This window comes from Oreochromis niloticus, linkage group LG23 (assembly GCF_001858045.2).
Source record: "Oreochromis niloticus isolate F11D_XX linkage group LG23, O_niloticus_UMD_NMBU, whole genome shotgun sequence".
Classification (NCBI taxonomy): Eukaryota; Metazoa; Chordata; class Actinopteri; order Cichliformes; family Cichlidae; genus Oreochromis; species Oreochromis niloticus.
Window position 1 is genome coordinate 27,738,233 of NC_031986.2, and position 17,250 is coordinate 27,755,482.

The window sequence follows — 17,250 nt, forward strand, 5'->3', positions numbered from 1 at the left end:
AACATGTCATTCATCCAGTGTTGTGAAAAGAACAAGCTTATGTTGTAGTTTGTTTATTCTTTGCTTTTTAATGGACTGCTCATTTCTCTGTTAAGAGATCTCTCTACCGTCATCCACACAACTCATAAAATTAGCAGAAGTAGGAACTTCTAAGCTATAGATATTTTTTTTTTTTAAATGTTTGCTACTAAGGGTGATTTTATACCCATGTTCTTCAGAAAAAACAAAAGAAACTCTACTTGGACTTGAACCATTTGAAAAAAAAAAAAAAGATGTTCCATGACTTTTCTCTATTACTGCACAACATAAATACATTCGAAAGGCTTTAACCTCCTAAGACCTGGCGTCCACATATGTGGACATCACATTTTGGGTTGTCTAAACCAGGGGTCGGCAACCTGTGGCTCCGGAGCCGCATGCGGCTCTTTAGTCCTTATACTGCGGCTCCACGTGGTTTGGAAAAAAATTATAAGTATTTAACTGAAGTGTATTTTATTTGTGTTAGTTCTTTTTTAACTTGGAAGATTATTGTGATCTTGAAATATAAAAATAAAATTATGTTATTATTTTTCATCGCTCAAAATAAGCGTCACACTCGCATAAACCGCACCCACCGAAATGCTGTGCATTTATCGAGACTTTCAACCCCAGGCAGGCCAAGTATGGATCTTCGGATCCACATATGTATGTGAGCAGCTACTCTCCTCCATGAACTATGGTAACAACAAACACAGCTCACGCCTCACAGATGACAGCTTACTAGCGACTTCATCCAGCCACGGTCTGCAGACGCTGTGCGCAGAGGTTCAGGAGCAGATGTCCCATTGTAAACATACCACGGGAGACCCAACGATGTTTGCATGAACATGCTTTTTTTCTTTATTGACCACTTTTCACACATGGTTTGTGTACCCACACAGCCAGCTGTAGTTTTGCAGCTCACAGCCCGACACACACCAACACGACAGCAGAGAGAGCACAGACTTTAAGCCGGCGAGGCTTGATTGCAGATGCCGCTCAGGTGCGTCCGCCTCCCCTGCAGCGGCACTGCAGACCACGCCCTGCCACACACATTAACCACGTAAAATAAATATTTATGCAGATATTTTGCAAAATATTTATTTTCCATTTTTTAGCAGCATAGTGATTTTTTCCAATTATTTTTAAAATTCAGGTCAAGGCTCCACTACAGGCTGCGAAATCCCAAAGGTGATATAAGGATGACGGCTCACTACAGTTTTCGTTTAAGTTCAGCTTCAGCTTCATTTAAAAGAGACCTTCACCTGGGTGTCTTTCTTTTTTGTTATATTTTTTAAGAGTTCAAAATGTGTTCATTACATAAATAAAATTAAATTTTCTCTGTATCTTCATTTTAGATGTCAAAAAGTATTTGCGGCTCCCAGTGTTTTCTTTTCCGTGGAAACTGGGTCCAAACAGCTCTTTGGGTGTTAAGGGTTGCTGACCCCTGGTCTAGACCAAAATACAAAATTTTGCTCGACAAGGGCCTGATGTCCACTTACGAGGGCATTATACTGCCACTGTTCTATCAAAATTTTATATGAATATCCTGATATGTGGCTCTCATTTTTCTTAGAAACAAAAATCTGGTAAAAAAAAAAAAAATCAAATCTGGTAATTCTTTGTTTTTACATTCATCGGGTCCCAATATGCCCAAATATCAAAGAGAAATTAAAAATGCATGCCATGGAAGAGTTCGGGTCTTAGGAGGTTAAGGCAAAAAAGAAACATAACTCGCTAAATATTAAAGGAAAACTAAAGGAAAAAGCTGGGAAAACTCGAGAACTCACTTCACAAAAAAACTTCATGAAGAGCTCTTGTATGGATCCTATCATGAGCTGTAGGCTCTAGCTGTAGTATTTTATTTGGATGTTACTTAACAGGAATCTGTGATGCAGATTGATAAGGCTATCTAACTTAGCAGTCCATCTTGATGTACAAAAACAAACAAACAAAAAAGAATATCTTGGGAATAGCCATAATTCTATGATTAAACAGTACATCGTCTACACTGTTTATTGCTCAGACGGAGGAGAAACCACCACTTATATAATAAAAGCTCACTAAACTGTTAGAGAAATAAGAAAGGACCCAGTCAGAGTTGAAATCACAGAAAAGGAAAACACAGTGCTTTAAGTTTTAAATTTTAATGTTTCAACGTGATCACAATGTGGCAGAAAGACAGTTTTTTTCTCATCAGTACAATAAAATAATTAAGGTGACTAAATGAAGGAACGTATTATAGACACTGGTGGCTCAGAGTGTCTGTGTGTAGCTTTGCCAAAACAGAGTACAATAAATGATTCATTTTCCTGTTTGAAAGAATTAAAATATTTGTTTGACTCATTTTTTAATATCAGCATTCACAGTAGATGAACTCAGCAGTTAGTGAAAGCTACTAACACTAAGCACACAACACAGTGTAAAAAGAAAAAAAAACAGATCAATTAATTTACACAGACAAAAAAAGAAAAGAATATTCAAGAACCTCATCTATTTCAGTTCTGATGCTGGTCTATAAAGCTTTGAATGGTTTAGGACCAAAATACATCAGTGACCTCCTGACCCAGTATGAACCTTCCAGATCCCTCAGGTCATCTGGATCCGGTCTGTTGTCAGTCCCCAGAGTCAGAACCAGACACGGAGAAGCTGCATTCAGTTTTTATGCTCCTTATATCTGGAACAAACTCCCAGAAAGCCTCAGATCAGCTGAAACACTCAGTTTATTTAAATCCAGGTTGAAGACTCACCTATTCTCAGCTGCATTTGAATAAAGCACCAAATCCACACTTAAGTTTAAATTTCAAAACCTACTTTTTAACTACTGATTTTATCTACTGTTCTGATTTTATCTACTGTTTTGATATTTGATTTTATATACTGTTTTGTTTGTTTGTTTGTTTGCTTGTTTTAATCAAATTCAAATCATTTTTTTTAGTGTCTCTGTAAAGCACTTTGAATCACCTTGTTGTTGAATTGTGCTATATAAATAAACTTGCCTTGCCTTGCCTTACTTCCTTTCTCATTAAAAAAACTCAGATTTAAATTCTATTTACATTGTAAAAGAAAAATTCAATCATTAGAATCAATTATAAATCAGACCACAAGCTTTTCCATGCGCCCCCTTTCTAAAGATGAAAGAGATGCTACAATAGTAATCAAGCAAAATAAAAAAGAAGATTAATTCATGTTTTGAGACAAATTAAAAAAAAACCCACACCAAAGCAGACCATATTCACTCAAAAACTTCTGGGTCTATTCCCTTTCCTTGTACTCACTGATAAACTAAAAAAGTAGATTAAAAATGATGACTAATAACAAAAGATAAATCATCAGAACTAGTTATGATTCAGACCAGATGCTTTCCTCTTTGCTTCTTTTTATTAATCTGAATCTGAAGAAGAAGGAGGAGCTGCATTCTAATATTCACAGGGACACACTGTTTTCGACCACATCTGGATCCAAGTATATATATGGCAGGTCCAAACTTGAGTTTCTGGCCTTGATGTCTGCACTCAGCTTTTTGAGCTCTTCCTGAAATTCCTTTATCTTCTGGAGAGGAAACTCCTCAGTGAAACGCATCTCTGGGTACTGGCCAATAAGGACCTAACAAGATTGGTATGACATCACTGACATTTAAATATTTTTTTCACATTTTGAGATTGTTAATGTACAGTCTTGTATTTTTCAAGAGCTTTTTGCAACACACTTACACGGTCAGAGGACTGCTTGCTGAGTAGCCACATCACAGCCAAGCCATGCACTGTTGTGTTAACACTGGGGAAGCAGTCCAGCATTGTTTTCTCAGTTGCTATCCCCTTTTTTGTTGGTGGAGGAAGCTGCAAGGAGGTAGGACTGTTGGGCATCCAGGCACCAAAATCATACTGCATTGAAGAATTAATCGATAAGTCATTAATAATCTTTACAGGCTGACACCATTATTGTATCCAAGGGGAAAAAAAGGCTCCTTCAGGTCAACAATCAATGCAGTTCTTAGTGTTTATGTTCCAAATTCCTTCTGTTTTCCCAGAAGCTAAAATAAAGCTTAAAATCAGGTATCCATGTACGAGGGTTTATGAGGTTTAGCTCAGTTAGACATTAGCAGGAAGCTAACTAGTTTCCATTGAAGGATGATGTACCATGTTCTTACCAAGGTATTTCTGCAAAACTAAAACATATAGCACTGATAAAACCTTGATGTGACTGAAGATGAAAAGCTAAGTCAGAAAGCTGTAGTAAAGTTGGCTAGTTGACATATAATGTATTACCTGGTGACTACAGAGCTATGGTTAGGCTAATATAAATACATTAGCACAGAGAAGATGAAGATGTAAAAGACTGACTGGGATGCATGTATGATAAGTTTGTTTTTTTGTAATGAATTGTGTTCTGAGCTTTTGGCCAAGCAGAGGGGAGACTCACTAAGCAAATAAGTTCAGTAACTATTCGAGGTCAAAGCAAATAGAAGAATCACTCGTACCTGCTTCAAAGAGAGCAAGCGAGGCTGGAATTAACGTCCTGACCACCTGTTCAAAGGTTTACAGCTGCCTTTATGAGCATGCTGAGCCTGATGGCGTGTTGGCTGATGCTATCACTTATTACTAGAGTCTGATGGGAGAGCGTGCATGCAACACTTCAGAGATTAGGTGACATACGCTCAGGTGTTTTGTTGAGTATTTCGCTTCCCAAAGTTACAGGTGACATTCTGATTTCACTGACTAAGGTGGAAACATATAATGACATTTGACGCAAAGTTATCAAAGCCTTTATTTCCTACAGCATTTGTTTTCTACAGCGACCAAAGACATGTCACACTAGATTTTTTGTAAAAGCAACCAGGGCAATGGGATTGCATGGCTGTTAACGAGGTATTATGATCACAGACAGCATTAAACATTATTGCTTATGGGGTTTTTTTTTAGTGTCTTGATAACGCTCATTTTTTAGCACAGTTTGTCTGTTCATAACAGATCCATTCCTGCAGGAGAGACACAATTAGAACTGAGTGTATTCTAACTGTCTCCAAATTGCTTAACTGAAGGATGTGAGGGACGGGGTGACATGGAGGCAAATGAGACACAGTGGCCAGTCCTACAGGGATCAGCTACAAGAAGACGATGCATCCTGCACCTTTTTCTTGTACCTGAGAGAACATTACAGAATTTGATCAGAACACTAGATTGGTAATCTGGGTAAAATAGAAGGCTTCACCTGTCCAGAGTTGACAGCTGAGTGCTGAGCAGAGCAAGTGAAGATCACCATGGTGACAAACTTGACCATCTCATCCACAGTGGTGAATTTCTGTGGAATTCCTGATGATCATAAAGAATAAACTGAATCACATCAATACACAGAAAGTAACTTTAAGATGGAATACGTTAATGTACAATTTACAGATTATCATCATGAAAACTGACACTTTATTAAGAGCTCACCAGTGCTTTCTAGTGAAAGGAATCCATATTGAAAAATGTCCTTAATCCAGGCCTGCAGTTCAGAGTCTTGCTCGACCTCACCATCAGTCTTGTAGTAGAAGCTGAGTGTGCCCTTCACAAATCTTTGACAACCAAAAACACAGTCAGTCAAACACATTAGATTTTATTAATACAATATTTAAACACCTATAATGCATAACATATTATTATCAAAAATATACATTAAACTTATTTCCACTTTGTCAGTCATTATGTTTCTTTTTTAAATAATGTGCTTTCTTCATTTCTTAACCATTGTGAGGTGTGGAGGGAGTAAGAGTCAGGAAAGATCAGAGATGTTGGGAGTCTGTGTCAAAAAGCGTAAAACAATAGTTACATGTATGCATAAGGCACACAGGACTTTTTCACTTCATGTGAAATATTTGAGTGTGAAAAATATGCAAACAACTAGAAATTAAAGAAGAAGGCAAAGACTTTTCAAAACGCTGTATATGTGTCTGTATGTACCCTGTCCTCTCTTTAACAGGTGGGACAATCTTTAGAGTTTTGTATTCTAAGTTCATTCCATCATCCCTTTGTGAAAGCAATATTAAGAATGATAAATATAGCCCTCAACTCTCACAGACATATAGTTTAATAGACAATCTGACATTTTTGATGGCCGTCAGCATGAACCTTATGACAAGTATTGCAAAGTTTTAAGTAGAACATTATTTTTACTTTTAAATGTTTTGTGGCTGTTAATCCTATGTGAGAGAGCAAGATTATAAGAAGAATAAATGAAACACTACGAGGACACCAGTTTGAGCTTAAATGATATTAAAAGTTAGATCTACAGCCAAGTAAATCCAATAGAGGACAAAGTGTATTAGAATTGAGATCGTAAATTACTGACCAAAGAAATCAATACATGTAATATGTAATATTTTTGGTGATCGTCACTGGCCATACATTATTCCACTTAAATATCAAACCCAAACTTTAGTGACCTATTTTTAAATAAAGTAGAATAGGTTACTCCCTTCCCATGCAGGGCACAAATGTCTTCTCTTGGCTAAAGTACCATTCATCCACTAACTTGGACTGTGTTAATGTCACATTACCCCGTTTATTAGTAACTACTGAGAGGTAAACAGTGGTATTAGAGGAGTGAGTAATAGGAGAGGCAGGAAGCCAGAACTGCAACATGAATGTGTGGATGTTTTTACTTTTGTCTTAGCTTCGAAATTCTTAAATTCCAATGACGGCAAACCTTCACTCAAAAAAAAAAAAACCCACATTAAGTGTCTGACTCGAAACAAAATCCAAGGCCTTACGAGGGTCTTGATCTTGGACGGAACTTTAAAAACTGATGATGATAGTTTAATTTGTCATATTGTTTGTTGTCAGATAAAGTGGCAATAGAACCTGTGTATGATGTCCCAGAGCTTCAGTCCATCATCCCTGTAGTGGAAGTTTGGCACATCTTTCAGCCCACGCTCCGCGATATCATCGGGGATACAGAGGGAGCTGTAGGTCAGCGAGGACAGTGATTTCTTCAGGATTGTGAAAACACCCTCTCCACCAGAAGCTGTAAACTAGAACAGTCAAATCTCAGTGACAGACAAATACTTGAGACGATTAAAAAAAAAAGGTTTTTTGGTTGGTTGGTCTTTTCATACCTGAGTGAAAACTCCATTCTTAGATATTAGCAGTTTCCGAGCTAAGAAGTTGATGTTTAGAGTGTAGCGAGTGTGAGGTATGAGGAGCTAGTGGGATAAAAGAAAATAATTATTAAAAGCATTACTTTTTGCTTTCTTATTTGATGTTTTACACTCATGTGTTTGTTGTGTTTGCTGTTTCACTGATGTACAACAAAGAAGAAAATAAAAGACTTATATTAACATCAAAAGTCTTAAATCGTTCTAACAATTAGCTGTGTGTAAAATCTTATAAATATAAGCCTGAGTTACCTTGTACAGAGGGTGAACCATGGGCAAGTTACGGAACACTGACATTGCAAAAACCTCAGCCAGCAGGTGAGTGCGCAGCAGGTGAGCATTAAGTTCATAAAGGTTGAAGTTTGCACTTCTCACAAAGATCTTGGCCAACAACCAGTCGTATTCTGAATCAGTAGGAAGAAAGATCAGGTTGTCCTCTGCTGGTTTCTGCTTCAGCTGCAGTAGGAGAAACAACATGTTTTTTAAATTTACCGCCTTTGATCTGTTATCAATACTGACCAATAACCATCAAAGGTTTTTAAGTTAAATGTTGCTTATTTACAGTTTGTTTTATGCCCAAATGTCATATATGAATGAATGTTTTGAGAGTTTTTGTTTGAAAGTGGATATCTGGGCAACAAGAAGACTTGTCTGGAATGATTATTAAGTGTATCTTATTTCAGTAAAAATTTTCAAGGTTAAAAGGGGGTGTCACCAAAAGATATCTTTGTACTCGCTGTTGTGTTCTGCTGATGCTTCTGACTATTCTATTATTATTCTTGTGAAATACGGCAAGAGGAAAAATCGCACACTTAAAATCCTTCTTTTTCTCAAAAATTGTCAGTGCGCCTTATAATCCTGTGCGCTTTATGTATGAATTCTGGTTGTGCTTACTGACCTCAAACCAATCTTATGTGGTACAAAAATCTCTTAAAAATGTTTAAGTACAACTTTGGTAAGCTACAAAGCCGCACCACTTGATGGATTATCAGAGCATTACGGCTACTGTAGTTAGGAGCCTCGCGGCGTAATCTGGGTCCAAAACTCCGTTCGCTTCAGGTCCCAAAGTCAAACAAACTGTATAAATTCTTTCATCTTTAATCAAATGGTCAGCATTGCTGCTTTACCAGGTGTAACAATCAAGTTTAACATCCAGGCATCCATGAAAACAGAATTTATTACATTTAAAGGAGTTAGAAGTTAGCAAGAAGTTAGCTCGCTAGTTTCCACTAGAAACCAGCGAGCTAACTATGATATACCATGTTCTGACTGAGAGAGTTCTGAAAAAATCAAAGCTTACAGCTCTGCTAACACTTCCAACATAAATGAAGACAGAAAACTAAACGACAGTGACTTCTGTGGGGTTTCTGAAGTTGGACTAGCTGGTAATGATGTGCTACGTGATTGCTAGCGACACAGCTATGTTATCATAACATAAACACAGTGAAGCTGGAGGATGAACGCTAACTTTTTTCCACTCAATAAAAGTTAACGGGAGGGTTCCCGATGGTTAGGGAGAAATGCAATCGCATGGCACGATGCCGTAAATGGACCAAACTTGAGTCAGGAGAACAACTGACATAATCCATCTACAATACGAGGGTAGTCATTAATATACTGCAACAACATGGGAAGAGAGCAGCTGTGAGAGAATTCAACATTAATGAATCAATGGTACGGAAGTGGAGGAAGCAAGAAGAATGAGTTGAGTAAAGTTTGACTTATCTGTTTTGTTTCGCTTAATGCACCTTATAATCTGGTGCGCCTTATGTATGAAAACAGACCCGTTCATCGACAGTGTGCCTTATAATCAGATGGGCCTCATGGTCCCAAATATATGGTGGGCTTAAAACTTTCCTTTTTGCTAAAGCATATAGTTAGGGCTGGATCAGGTGACCCTGAATCCTCCCTTAGGTATGCTGCAATAGATGTAGGCTTCTGGGGGATTCCCATTATTCACTGTGTATTTCTTTTTGTGTTGATACACCTCTGCATTTTACCATTAGTTATTTAGAATCTCTGGCTCTTTTCCACAGCCTTTGTTCTGTCTTCCTTCCCATCATCCTCAACCAGTCGGGGCAGATAGCAGGATCCTGGTTCTGTTGGAGGTTTCTTCCTAATAAAAGGTAATTTTTCTTTCTGTTCATCACCAAAGTGCTTACTCATAGATGGTCATCTGATTGTGGGTGTTTTCTCTGTCTTGTAGTGTGTTTACCTTACAATATAAAGCACCTTAACGCAACTGTTGATGTGATTTGGCACTGTATAAATAAAACTTTAATTAAATTATCAGCTCCTGGGTGCTACTTGTTCTAGTACTAGTTGTACTAGTTTTTCAAACAATTGCATAGAGTTGTTTGAAAACTCTCTTTATCACAGCTGTACAGGTCCTTCTCAAAAAATTAGCATATTGTGATAAAGTTCATTTTTTCCTGTAATGTACTGATAAACATTAGGCTTTGATATATTTTAGATTCATTACACACAACTGAAGTAGTTCAATCCTTTCATAGTTTTAATATTGATGATTTTGGCATACATAACTCATGAAAACCCAAAATTCCTGTCTCAAAAAATTAGCATATTTCATCCGACCAATAAAAGAAAAGTGTTTTTAATACAAAAAAAGTCAACCTTCAAATAATTATGTTCAGTTATGCACTCAATACTTGGTCGGGAATCCTTTTGCAGAAATGACTGCTTCAATGCGGCGTGGCATGGAGGCAATCAGCCTGTGGCACTGCTGAGGTGTTATGGAGGCCCAGGATGCTTCGATAGCGGCCTTAAGCTCATCCAGAGTGTTGGGTCTTGCGTCTCTCAACTTTCTCTTCACAATATCCCACAGATTCTCTATGGGGCTCAGGTCAGGAGAGTTGGCAGGCCAATTGAGCACAGTAATACCATGTTCAGTAAACCATTTACCAGTGGCTTTGGCACTGTGAGCAGGTGCCAGGTCGTGCTGAAAAATGAAATCTTCATCTCCATAAAGCTTTTCAGCAGATGGAAGCATGAAGTGCTCCAAAATCTCCTGATAGCTAGCTGCATTGACCCTGCCCTTGATAAAACACAGTGGACCAACAGCAGCTGACATGGCACCCCAGACCATCACTGACTGTGGGTACTTGACACTGGACTTCAGGCATTTTGGCATTTCCCTCTCCCTAGTCTTCCTCCAGACTCTGGCACCTTAATTTCCGAATGACATGCAAAAGTTGCTTTCATCCGAAAAAAGTACTTTGGACCACTGAGCAACAGTCCAGTGCTGCTTCTCTGTAGCCCAGGTCAGGCGCTTCTGCCGCTGTTTCTGGTTCAAAAGTGGCTTGACCTGGGGAATGCGGCACCTGTAGCCCATTTCCTGCACACGCCTGTACACGGTGGCTCTGGATGTTTCTACTCCAGACTCAGTCCACTTCTTCTGCAGGTCCCCCAGGGTCTGGAATCGGTCCTTCTCCACAATCTTCCTCAGGGTCCGGTCACCTCTTCTCGTTGTGCAGCGTTTTCTGCCACACTTTTTCCTTCCCACAGAGGTGCCTTGATACAGCACTCTGGGAACAGCCTATTCATTCAGAAATTTCTTTCTGTCTTACCCTCTTGCTTGAGGGTGTCAATGATGGCCTTCTGGACAGCAGTCAGGTCGGCAGTCTTACATGGGTAAGATTGCGGTTTTGAGTAATGAACCAGGCTGGGACTTTTTAAAAGCCTCAGAAATCTTTTGCAGGTGTTTAGAGTTAATTCGTTGATTCAGATGATTAGGTTAATAGCTCGTTTAGAGAACCTTTTCATCATATGCTAATTTTTTGAGACAGGAATTTTGGGGTTTCATGAGTTATGTATGCCAAAATCATCAATATTAAAACAATGAAAGGCTTGAACTACTTCAGTTGTGTGTAATGAATCTAAAATATATGAAAGTCTAATGTTTATCAGTACATTACAGGAAATAATGAACTTTATCACAATATGCTAATTTTTTGAGAAGGACCTGTATCTGTGGGGAAACTAAATGCAAAAGCAATGCTGCATTAGAAGTACATCAATAAGTTAAATCAACCCAAGAAGGATTATTCGAAGATCCAATTCAAAGAAGAGCATCTGAGCACCCTAATAGCTATCATTTGAAGCCAAGGGTTGGATAGACAATGGGAGATTTTTTTATTATCATCCCTGTTGTGAAATATCCTAGCTAAAGTTTACAAATTTACATTTAGATTTGGATTAAGAGAGAAAAATAAGTACCGGTAAGCAATGTTCCCTCTAATTTGTCATGTGTCTGAGCGAACACACAAACTCCCTGAGCGATCCCCTGGACCACTGTGAGCAACAGCAGACGTGTGCACTGTGGTCACGCCAGCATCATATCCATCCAAGTTACATGGTTTATTAAAATAATCAAATTAAAACATTTACATTTATGTTAGACTACTTTTAATTAACTGCTTTAGCCCACTTACAATGAAAATTAAAAAAAAATCTTGTTCCTGACCTGTGTAGTATGTTAATACTATTGGAAGTAAAAATAACTTGAACTCCAATTTTGAAAACACAACTTTATTTTTTATTTATTTATTTTTGCTCTGACTTGTATTATGAGTCTGTGGTCTGGGTAACACCTGTTACATTTAGCAGTCGCGTCATTGTTCTGACACACACAACAAACCTATTGACTACACTACACACTAACTACACAAGATTTGCGCTAAACACCGCAAATCTCTCACATCTCAAAACACCGCCGTCACTCCTAAAACGTCCCCCTCCCTAAACAACTAAATGCCATGTTGCTATATCATTTTCTGATTGGTCGACATGGTGCATTTTTCGACCAATAGGAAAGGGTGGGGTTTTTTTTTGGTTTTGGCTTTTCTCACAGGTGGAGAGCGCTTTCCTTATAAAACGCTGTTTTTACCGTTTCTTCCCGCAGTAAATATAAACAACGATAGCATTCAGAAAGAAAACCAAACATTGCATATATTTTATCATAACTATGTTTTACGTGGCCTATCAACACAATTTAAAAACTGGTATAAAGTCCACACTTTTTCTGACAATTTTTCCATCTGACCTGCTCACATCTCCAATGGTTGTACACATTGTTATTAACGTGGCTTCACTCCTCATCAGCCACGCCGCTTTGCTAGCTAAAACACCGGTGTCGGCACATAAGGACGCTGTCATAGCCTGTCAACAACGTTGATTGGCTGTGTATATACGAATATGAATCGCATTATTGGCTGGACTATGGGATAAGGTGGCATTGTTCTAATCCCATACTGGAGCAGCCAGTCACTTACTGACTAACACTGCAAAACAGAATTGTTAACGTATTTACTTTCATTTCAATTCAGGTTAGATTTTTTTTTGTGCGCATCGCAGATTTTTTATGCGCAAAGACCGTGCCAGCAGTGCGCAACTGCGCACGTGCGCAGCTTAGAGGGAACATTGCCGGTAAGTAGAAAGAAAACAGTTCCAAATTTGAACAATCCATGAAAAAATGATAAAACCAAGGGCAAAGGTATTATGATTTTGGGAATTCATGATATGAAATTATTATCCCAGTCGGATCACACTTTCCAAATTTGCAAGTCCACTAAGGTCTGCTTGGGTCCAACTGAAAATTTTGTCATGAAACAGTGAGTGCAAAGGTCTTAGCAGATGTCAACGTGCCTACCTGTTTTTTGCAAATGTCTGAACTGCCCTAGAAAGAATTTACATTACAATGCACCAATTACAGATACACCCAAGGTAGTGGACTTGTAAGTATAAAAGTAGTGACTATTCATCCATCAGGTCTCCAACTGTCCATACCCATGTTCAAAACCGTGCATAATCTAGGCTCTGAAGAGTTCATTCGGAAGAAGAAAAACATTTCGCAAATCGTTTCATGAACTGAATTAATAATCTGGTAGTTTAAAGTTTATTTTGTATATCTTTCCACTTTATGCTGATCCCCCCTCAGCGTTATTGGCATGATTATTGCAAAGCAAACAGCTCATTATATGTTGCTTAACAGATGTGATCATTTATCAGTTACTGTTCTCTGAAGCGTGTTTTACCATGATATATAACTCAAACGCGCACACAAACAAACAATTCATTTCAGTGGGTGGAATGTTTGAAGCTCAAGTGGATGAATTAACTGTCTGAATGGTAGAAGCAGAAAAATTATTCTGACAGTTTTTATCACTAACCTGCTGATGAGGTCACATTTTTCACTCAAACTTACCTGAATAGCAATTGGCATCAGCTTATCATCATTAGTTTTCTGGAGCAGAACAAGTGGAGCCATCAAGAACTGTTGCTTCCCATTGATGGTGTTTGCCTGCACTCCATCCAAAAGCTTGTAGTCACACAGGAAGATGTTGCCCTTCTGTTTAAAGTTTCATAAAGATAGAGAAATGTTTGTTTTTTTGTCCCTTTGCATGCAGTCTTCACATTACATTTGCAAAGTGAATGAATCAGTGGAATCATTCACTAAACATGCAGATTAGATGTTTCAGTCAACTTTATTTGATACGAATTAAACAATCACCTTCATTTCCTCTGCCAAATTATGTTGACCATTGGAAAAAACCATTTCATCAGTGACACCAAAGTTGTCTGGCAGTGCTGTACAGCGTCGGATCAATATGGGGTTGACGCCATTTAGAAACTGGTAGCCAAAGAAAGCATCGTCCTTCCAATGTTTCTGAACATAATCTGAAAGTAAACATCATTTTACTTCATCATAAAATAAAACTGACTTTCAGTTTTTACAGACGTATTCTAAAAATAAAACAAAGTCTTTCTTACAATAACTTTGAACAAAGTCTGGAAAAAGAACATTTTTGTATTTCACTGCGTTCAAAACATTGGGCTTTTACCTTCTCAGCTTGTATTGCCCTCATTTTAGAAACAGGAAAATAAAACTGACTTTAAATTCTACAGATTGTGATATTCTGCAGTTTAATATATTCCATTACGCATACACTATAAAGTGTGGTATGATCTTACAACAATAGTTCATTACCTGACGTGACTGACTGATGCACGTGTGACAGGCGGCTAATATCCTCTATGCAAGTAAAATTTTTCTTACACTCTGCTATTTGTATCAGTTCCAGTTCTATCAATCTGAAAAAGGAAAGTACAGTAACATTTTCAGATCGTTTAAATAATTTCAATAGGTGTGTAAATAAATAGATACATTTATATGACTCACCCTGTGGTTGCAGTGTAGGTTATCTCTGCATACTTAGTGAAAGAGAAGCGGATGTCATAGGGCAGAGATGTAAGACCATCTGCCTTCAGGCAGTGGGGAATTCCTTCTTCATACACATCCCAGCTGAGAAGAAATGGAGAATGAAATGGATGAGAGGAGGGGTAAGGATGATCCTCATTCGGGGAAGTTTGTTTGCACAAGTCTCTGCATAAATCATGTGTATGATTATTTCATGCTCAAATCTGTGATTCATCAATAACTTCTTACATGAATTTGTTCATACTCATTGAACAACAGTTATTTACAGCTAAACCGAGACAAAACTGAAACTTTGATTGTTGCACTGGACACTGCAGTGTCTGACATTAAACAGATTATGTTCCTCACAGGAGTGTAGCCTCAGAAATGTAGGTGTTATTTTTGATTAATCTGTCTTTTTTGAGCAAAACTTAATTCAAATAGTAACAACCTGTTTTTTTCACTTGAGAAACATTTCAAAACTTAGATCAATCGTTGATGTTTGAGATGTTTCTACAAGACTGAACAACTACAACAGTCTGTTTACTTGTCTAAACAAGTCTGTCTCCAGGTTGTTCAAAGCTCTGCACCATGACTACTGACTCACTCAAACAAAGGAACTCGTTTAACTCCTGTTTTAAAGTCACTACACTGGCTACCAATCAGATTTACGTTCTATTTAAAAATTTTAGGTTTAACCTTTAGAGCACTACATGGACAGGTCCATCCTCATATTGCTGATTTGAGACACACACACACAATCACACACACACACACACACACACACACACACATGTTGCACAATATGGTATGGCAGTGTGCACTATAAAGATATTAATGCTAAATTAAATATGAGGTGTCTTCATCCTCTGCTGTGCAACCGCTAAACTAAGTCATAGTCAGATTTAACAGGTACTGGTCAATAGGCTGTTGTGTTTGGTTAGAGCTCAGTTATGATCACTTTTACCTTTAAGAAAAGAAGAAAAACATTCATTTGTTTATTTTATTATTTATTTTGATACTTCTCATGGGCAGTCAGGATAGGCCCCCTGTTGAAGTGGGCAGGGCCTGGCCCCTAAGGCTCACCCACACCCACAGTAGGTATGACACCTCACAAGACATCTCTGTTCACTCATCAGCAGGAGAGGTAGCCAGAAGAAAAGTAACTCATGCTTGAATTTGTTCCCAACCCCAAACAATCCATCAACAAATCAAATGTACCTCTGACATTCACCATAGTTGTACACTATTGGCCAAACATTGTCAATTAATAATTTAATATCCTACTAAAAAAGTAGCATTGCATGCATTTAATACATTTTAGCAAATCCTGGTTTATATCGTATGTCATGAATATAAATCAGAGCAGAGATGGACGTGTATTTCAGGCTCTTTAGTTTTAGAATCCTAATGTCAAAACACAAGCTCTGATTACTTACCAATAAACTTTTTGTTGCTTTTTAATCTCCTCCTCCCGACTGTACCCGTCAACAGAACATTTGTCTTCAAAGACTGTGAGAGCTTAAAATCAAATAAAACAGTGGATTTTAAATTATTGTAAAACACAATTTAATTTGAATTCTGTCAATCCAGTTATTTACAGCTGTTTTCTTTCTTTATTTTATACCTTCTGCTGTCAGTGAAATGCATACAGGATGTCAGACTAGAGCATTTCCACAAACCTGTGCCCTCTCTGATGTAGTGCACCTCATTGTCAGTGATCCAATGGTAGACGGGAAAGTGGTAGGTGTGTCCCTCAGGGGATTTCACTTCTACCTTAGCAGGATGCCAAGAGTCTTCAAAAAACCTGTTCTGTTTCTGTAACTCTACCAGCACCAGCTTTCCAAGGGATTTTGGGCAGGATATACTTAAGTGTGACTCCTGCAGTAATGACAGAAAAACCTCAGCTTTAGGTGTTTATGATAAGAACTTAGTTGTTACTTTACAACAATTAGAGTACAGTTACTATGAAGATGGAAAAAATGAAAGTGTATGTTTCAGTTTCACAGTATTTAATCAATAATTTAATCTCATTTAGCCAAAGTTGAGGATGGATGAGACACAATTAAAAACGCATGTGGATTTCAAACTTACTGTGTCTTTGAGAGATGGTATCCACTTCCTTGGGATTTGCGTTCGGGGGCTCTCGTCTGAGCCGACCAGTTTAATGTAGACATCGTCAAACGTAGAGGCCAAGTCCAGTTTGCCAGTGAACACGGTCACTTCATACTCAACCATTTTCACTCTTGAACATAGATAAAATGTAATAACCATTCACCTTTATAATACTGTCATATCACAATGAAAAGGCTGATGGAAAATATAGAATAAATTAAAAAATATAAATATATTTATATATATTTCATATATAAATCTAAAATCGATTTAAATGTCTGTTTTTCTATGATCGTGAGCTGTAGTCTAGTTGTAACATTAGACGTTCTATCTTATCCAAGCATTCTATCTTACCTCTGCTAATGAGACCAAGAAGTTCCCCTGAGGAATTACTCTGCCGATGTAACAAGTGAGCACTGATGTTTGGTCTTTATATAGAGTTTATGGGAGTGTCCTATGAGACGCAATCGTTACCTCTGGTGGGAAAATGTTTAACCCGTGGGACCTGAAAATCAATATTTTTTGCATTTCTGGTCTTTTTTTTCCTTCAAGGTTCATCGTATTAATGATGATTCTTTTTAGTGACAACGGCATAAATAGCTGAAAACATGTCTTGATGTCACTGACTCTGTACACAACAAACCTTGTGATTCCAGGGGTCATTTTGAGGATTTGCAAGAGCTGCCCCGCCATGTACATCATCAGGTACTACTCCAGAACTTAGCTCACTGTAAATCTTCTTCTCATTTTTGCATGCTGCAAATTG

At 37.9% G+C, this 17,250-nt stretch overlaps 1 protein-coding gene across 3 annotated transcripts; it reads right to left on the reverse strand.

The window, feature by feature from the left end:
• Positions 1–3,281: 3,281 nt before the first annotated feature.
• LOC112841657 (arachidonate 15-lipoxygenase B) lies at positions 3,282–16,884 on the reverse strand. Of its 3 annotated transcripts, none has more exons than XM_019357305.2 (15): positions 16,839–16,884; positions 16,464–16,614; positions 16,052–16,250; positions 15,809–15,890; positions 14,352–14,474; positions 14,229–14,263; positions 13,683–13,849; positions 13,377–13,520; positions 7,406–7,609; positions 7,115–7,201; positions 6,861–7,030; positions 5,454–5,575; positions 5,230–5,330; positions 3,732–3,902; positions 3,282–3,624 (listed from the first exon to the last, which is right to left on the reverse strand). In XM_019357305.2, the coding sequence occupies exons 2-15, from the start codon at positions 16,605–16,607 to the stop codon at positions 3,445–3,447; spliced, it is 1,929 nt and encodes a 642-aa protein (XP_019212850.1). In that variant the 5' UTR covers positions 16,608–16,614; positions 16,839–16,884; the 3' UTR covers positions 3,282–3,444. The 3 variants fall into 3 exon arrangements, with proteins under 3 accessions (XP_019212850.1, XP_019212848.1, XP_019212851.1); XM_019357303.2 differs by having other exon boundaries at positions 14,160–14,263; XM_019357306.1 differs by having other exon boundaries at positions 3,547–3,647; positions 14,160–14,263.
• Between the last annotated feature and the right edge of the window lie 366 nt (positions 16,885–17,250).

What these genes read in the sequence shown, in the direction of transcription:
- LOC112841657 (XM_019357303.2), bottom strand. Translation starts at nt 16,607, where the DNA reads ATGGTTGAGTATGAAGTGACCGTGTTCACTGGCAAACTGGACTTGGCC. An exon ending in TACCATCTCTCAAAGACACA is followed by an intron (nt 16,251 to 16,463) that starts GTAAGTTTGAAA and finishes TCATTACTGCAG; the next exon opens with GAGTCACACTTAAGTATATC. An exon ending in GCAAGCAGTCCTCTGACCGT is followed by an intron (nt 3,625 to 3,731) that starts GTAAGTGTGTTG and finishes CAATCTTGTTAG; the next exon opens with GTCCTTATTGGCCAGTACCC.